This window comes from Mesoplodon densirostris, chromosome 3 (assembly GCF_025265405.1).
Source record: "Mesoplodon densirostris isolate mMesDen1 chromosome 3, mMesDen1 primary haplotype, whole genome shotgun sequence".
Classification (NCBI taxonomy): Eukaryota; Metazoa; Chordata; class Mammalia; order Artiodactyla; family Ziphiidae; genus Mesoplodon; species Mesoplodon densirostris.
The window spans coordinates 171161741-171167927 of record NC_082663.1 but is presented as its reverse complement, the minus strand read 5'-3'; the positions used below and the strand labels follow the sequence as shown (position 1 = coordinate 171167927).

The 6187-nt window shown below is 42.7% G+C and overlaps 1 protein-coding gene across 1 annotated transcript; it reads left to right on the top strand.

The window, feature by feature from the left end:
• The first annotated feature begins 3332 nt into the window (after positions 1-3332).
• Positions 3333-5707, top strand: LOC132485947 (ubiquitin carboxyl-terminal hydrolase 1-like). The gene is given in 2 exon segments (XM_060092574.1): positions 3333-3473; positions 3475-5707. Coding segments are annotated over 2 exon segments (2346 nt in total). The 3' UTR covers positions 5680-5707.
• The last annotated feature ends 480 nt before the right edge of the window (positions 5708-6187 follow it).

Here is a 6187-nt window from a genome sequence, read left to right as displayed (position 1 = left end):
TATCCCAGGACCACTACAGGAGAGGCGGGATCCCAATGTAGAAATGTGCCTTAAACGCATTGAAGGTGTTTTGGATGTATCATAACCATCACAGGGAGAAACTGTTTCATATACACATGCATCCTTCCCCATTATCATCACCAAATTATGATTCACGGGGACTGAGTAGTGGTCTGGGCATGCATATTTTTTAAATGTTCTCCCGGATGATCTTAATAGGAACCTACCACTAGTTCATCAAAAACCTGTATGATAAAGGCAAGGTGTTACCTCCAAAAAACACTCATCATAATACTGGGAATAAAGCCACCATCTACAGGAGTCTTACATGTTTTGCCCATATTTTCCTTTGTCCTCATGACCATCCTGTGAGGGGGACATCACTACTCCATTAGACAGATGAAAACCCTAAGGTACAGAAAAGGCAAAATTCACCACTTGTCTCAGAGAAGATTTTGAACACCTGCAAATGTGGTTTGTTTGTCAATTTAATACCTTAAATAATTAGTATTAATGACTTTTTTTAGCTTGTTATTCCTATTGGCTATGAGACTTTGATTTTGCCCAAAGGGGGTTTTTACTAACCTCAGAGATTTCTAGAAACTCCCAACCCCACACCATATACCCACAACCATTTTCACTGCTGTGTTCTGTTCATCCAGAGTCAGCAAGACAAACTTTGTCCCAGCTCCTCTAGATCAGCACTTCTCAAGGTGGAGTCTGCCAAACCCTTATCTCAAGAGATAGTTCTTAAAAGACAAGGTCTGTGGTCCAATCTGATTAGGAGGCCGGAGTCCTGTGGACCCCTCTTGGAGGTTCCAACGTCCATGAACATTTTAAGGTCTCGGAGAAGACCTAGAGGAAGGAGGCCAGTTAAACTTTCTTTAACCCGGAGCTTTCCAAACTTATTTAACCTCAGAACCATCTGGGGCACAATAATTTTTCACCTTCATATGGAAACTTGAACACATTAATCTACATTGTGTGGAACACAAGTGATCACAACAGGTGAGGAATGACCGAGAGGCTGACCATCCTCATGGCTTAGACAGCTCGTCCTTGCCTTTCCTGTCTAGGTTCAGAGGAAATGATAAACATGAGAGAGCTTCTCAAAAGGATCTTTCCCCTGTGACACAGCACATCATTCTCAAGGTTGCCAAAGAGTTAGTTTCAAAATCCATTTCCCAGAAGGCAACTTGGACCAAGTCAGGTTTCGCGGGTTTTTTGTGTTTTTTTTCAATTGGAACTTTTATCATGATGGGCCATCTTTACTTTCACACCATTATTGACCTGTTCTTGAAAGATTTATTCCTACATCCCATTGCTGGGAAAAGGACAGAAAAGGAAGGAATACAAAATTAGGATTACGCCGAGGTCTGCAGAACAGGCAAGAGGACTTCATTAGAGAATTAAATTGTACAGTTTTCTCTTTGGGGACATTTTTGACACCTGAAATCACTTCTTTTGAAAAAAATTATTAATTGAAGTATAGTTAATTTACAATATTATTTTAATTTATGCCGTACAGCAAAATGAGTCAGTTCTACACATATATACATTCTTTTTTCATAGTCTTTTCCATTATGGTTTATCAAAGAATACTGAATCTAATTCCCTGTGCTGTACAGTAGGACCTTGTTGTTTATCAATTCTGTATATAATAGTTTGCATCTGCTAATCCCAAACTCCCAATCCATCCTTCTTCCACTGCCCCCGGCTTAGTAAAATCTCTTCTTTAAAGGGGTTCCAAGATGGGCACTAGAGATTTGACACCTGAAAATAAGTATGTGCCATTTATTTTGGTAGATGGAACATTTACCAAAGCCAAAGAATCAGAAATGAATTCTTCCAATTAGTATTTCAGAGCAGTTCTCCTAGTTATCTTTTGTCCAAACCACTGAAGCCCAAATCCTACTGAAGTGTGTGTCAGATCATTGCCCAGTGACAAGGAATTTGAGACACCAAGTTGACATGGACCAGCCTCTTCAGCATCACCCGAAAGTTTGTCAGAAACGCAAAATTTCAGGCCCTGCCCCAAACTAAACCAGACTCTGCAGTTTAAGAGATCCCCAGGTGACTCATGTGCAATTGAAGTTGGAAAGTACTGGCCTAGAGCACCACTGATTAATGTGATAATTGTGCCTACCTGTTTTATTGCCCACGTGAAAGATTCTTAATTGACTCTGCCTTTTAACTAGCTTGTATTCCACTGATGGTTAGTGCTTTTAGGCCATTTGCTCAACTAAAAGGAGCCATTGTAACCTGGATCCTCCGCAGTGAATGTGTGTGCTGATTTAACATATTTAGACAGGAGAGCACTTTACCTACGGAGTTGAGGTGGGATGGGGAATTATCTGTCACCATCCCAGTTCAGTGATGATGCATCCTGAATGAAACAAAAAGTCTCTGCCTGTCCATTCAACTTGTCTGCCCTGAGGACCAGAGAAGAATCCTCTTTCCTGGTGGATTTGATAATGGGACTGCCCCTAGTGGGCTGTTACACATTTTCTTGAAGAATGATACTTAGGGCGAGCTGCCCGTGACGTTGCCTGCGCTGTTTGAAACTGCAGAACCCGTTACCAGCTTGGGGCAACTACCGTTCCGGCTGGTTCCGGAGCCCGTGCGTGCCAGGAGGGCTAGTGGCGGTCGTGAGGTGGCTCTAGCCTTTCGCGTCTCTGCAGCCTGGAGACTAGGACCGGCACTTCCGTAGGACGCCACCTCCAATCGCAGCGCTGGCGCGGGCGGAGGCTAAAACACACGAGTCCTGAGACTGAGGAAAATGCGCCAAGTTCCCGTCGGCGGCGTCGTGGGGAAGACCCCAGCGGTTCGGGCGCCGGGCGAGCGGAGCCGCTTCTGGCGCTCCTTGCCGTCCTGGGGCGGGGACGGGGGCGGGGGCGGGGGCGGGCGCGGTCGGGCGCCGCTTCGGGGATGTAGTCGGTGCCGGCGCCCAGGCAGGACCGAGCCGCAGCCCGGGTTCCCGCTCTTGAGAGCGAATGGTCACTCCCCTGCGGGGAGGGCGATCCGGCCAGCTTTTCCGTGGGTCGCGGGCCCCCCCGCAGGCTCGGGGCAGGGGCTCACCTGTCGCCCCCGCCCTCAGCCCGGTTAGACTCGTCGGCGTCACCGCCGCGGACCTCGCGCTCTGGGCCATGACCATAGTTACGGGAGAAACATTGGTGATGTCACAACCCCCAGTGATAAGGACAGCCAGGAGCAAGAAATGGTATAGCAGGAGATACGGCGCCTGGTCAAATGTTATATTCTAGATATGCTTGGTGATTACAGGGTCCCTGTATAAATGAATTCTCCTCAACTCCTTGGGATTTGAAGAGAAAATGCCCCGTGTCATACCTCGTGAAAGTAATAGGCTTTCAAGAGGTAGTCCCTCAAAAAAACCCAGACGTCCCTTGAAGTTTTTTCAGAAGAAGGAAACCAAGAGAGCCTTGGATTTCACAGATTCTCAAGGAAATGAAGAAAAAAACTTCTGAACACAGAGGATCTGAAATTGATCAAGTTATTCCTGCAGCACAGTCCTCACGTGTCAACTGTGAGAAGAGAAAAAACTTGTTACCGTTTGTGGGACTGAATAATCTCGGCAATACTTGTTATCTTAATAGTATACTTCAGGTATTATATTTTTGTCCTGGTTTTAAATCTGGAGTGAAGCACTTATTTAACAGTATTTCAAGGAAGAAAGAAGCCCTAAAAGATGAAGCCAGTCAAAAAGCTAAGGGAAATTGCAAAGGAGATTCTTCAGTAAGTTTTGAACTAATATGCAGCTTACATTCCTTGATCATTTCAGTCCAACAGCTTCAGGCTAGTTTTCTCTTACATCCAGAGAAATATACTCGTAAACTTGCTACTCAGCCAAGGCGACTACTTAACACACTCAGGAAACTCAACCCTATGTATGGAGGATATCTACAGCATGATGCACAGGAAGTATTACAGTGTATTTTGGGACACATTCAAGAAACATGCCACCTCCTAAGAAAAGGAGTAAAAAATGTGGCAGAGTTATCTACTAAGGTAGAAGAAAAACATCAGAAAGAGGAAATGAGTGGCCATAACAGCATGGAGATGGACAGTATGAGGCATTCTGAAGACTATAAAGAAAAACTGCCAAAAGTACATGGGAAAAGAAAAAGTGACACTGAACTTGGTAACATGAAGAGAAAAGTTAAAGTCTCTAAGGACCACCAGTCTTTGAAAGAAAACCAGAGACAAACCAGATCAAAAAGAAAAGCTACCGTTGATTCATCAGATATTCCTGCTAAAATAATCCCCCAGTACATTTCTGAAAATGAGAGTGCAAGACCCTCACAAAAGAAATCAAGAGTTAAAAGAAACCGGTTCAAGTCTACAGCTAAGCAACCCAGCATTATTTCTAAATCCTTTAGTCTGGGTAAAATAACAACCAACCAAGAATCCAAAGGACAATCTAAAGAAAATGAATGTGGTCTTGAAGAGGACATGGGGAAGTATGAGAATGATAATACAGCTGATGGTTGTGGACTTCAATCTCCAGGGAAGAACGTTATGCCTGTGAAGGAAGTTAAGCCCATCAACAAAGGTGCAGAGCCAATTGGTTTTGAGCTGGTGGAGAAATTATTTCAAGGTCAGCTGGTAATAAGGACTCGTTGCTTAGAATGTGAAAGTTTAACAGAAAGAAGAGAAGAGTTTCAAGACGTCATCGTACCAGTGCAAGAAGATGAGCTTTCCAAAGTAGAGGAGAGTCCTGAAAGTTCTTCAGAGCCAAAACCAGACATGAAGACCCTGAGATGGGCAATTTCCCAGTTTGCTTCAGTGGAGAGGATTGGAGGAGAAAATAAATATTTCTGTGAAAATTGCCATCATTATACTGAAGCTGAACGAAGTCTTTTGTTTGACGCAATGCCTGAAGTTCTAACTATTCATTTGAAGTGCTTTGCTGCTAGTGGCTTGGAGTTTGATTGTTATGGTGGTGGACTTTCCAAGATCAACACTCCTTTACTGATACCCCTTAAACTGTCACTAGAAGAATGGAGCACAAAGCCAACCAAGGACAGCTATGGATTATTTGCAGTTGTGATGCATAGTGGCATTACAATTAGTAGCGGGCATTATACTGCTTCTGTGAAAGTCACTGACCTTAACAGTTTAGAACTAGATGAGGAAAATTTTGTGATCGACCAAATGTGTGAAGTAGGTAAGCCAGGACCATCGAACAAGGAGGAAGCAAGGGGTGTGGTCAAAAACTATGACGATGAAGAAGTGTCGATTAGAGTCAGTGGAAATACCCAGCCAAGTAAAGTTTTGAACAAAAAAAATGTAGACACTCTTGGACTTCTCAGAGGACAAAAGACTCAAGCAGATTATGAGTTATTCAACAAAGCATCTCATCCTGATAAAGTTGCCAGTGCAGCATTTGCTGAAAATAGAAATTCTGAGACTAACAATACTAATGGGACCCATGAATCTGATAGAAACAAGGAATCCAATGACCAAACAGGCATTAACATGAGTGATTTTGAAAACAAAATTTCATATGCAGTGCAAAGCTTAAAGGGGTATGAGGGGAAGTGGTTGCTTTTTAATGATTCTCAAGTGAAAGTTACTGAAGAGAAGGACTTTTTGAATTCTCTTTCCCCTTCTACATCTCCTACATCTACTCCTTACTTGCTATTTTATAAGAAATTATAGAGTGAGTGTATTTTCCTTGTGTGTATATTAAACATTGGTAAATTGATTACATCAAAAAGTCTTTAGCTTATCTTTTGAAGCTATTGGATATTATTGGTCTCTCTAGGTTTCTATATAAATAGTGAAATCTGAGTTATTGAAAACCATGTTGATTTTTAGAATTCCTTTTCCTTAGTGGAGACTAGTGATTGATGCATTAGCTTCTGGGAACAAACTTGTATAGGTTCTTAACTGAATTATTCAAAATGGAAGCATGTAAACACTTTGAATTTACACCTATCTTTTGTGTTTGCTTTTCCAAATAAAGTGCTTGTATTTTTATCTCCCTATTTTGGAGTAATCATCTACATGATGTTTACAGGTTCTGTGGTTTTTCAGCTAAGAAGCAGAATCTCATTTCAGTACATTCACTTGTGTAAGTCGTGCAGCCAGGTCTTTGATGGGCTGTATTAGAGGCACGTGTGTGAACAGCTGTCCCATCGGTTTGCTGCAGCTGTTAAATGAAGTA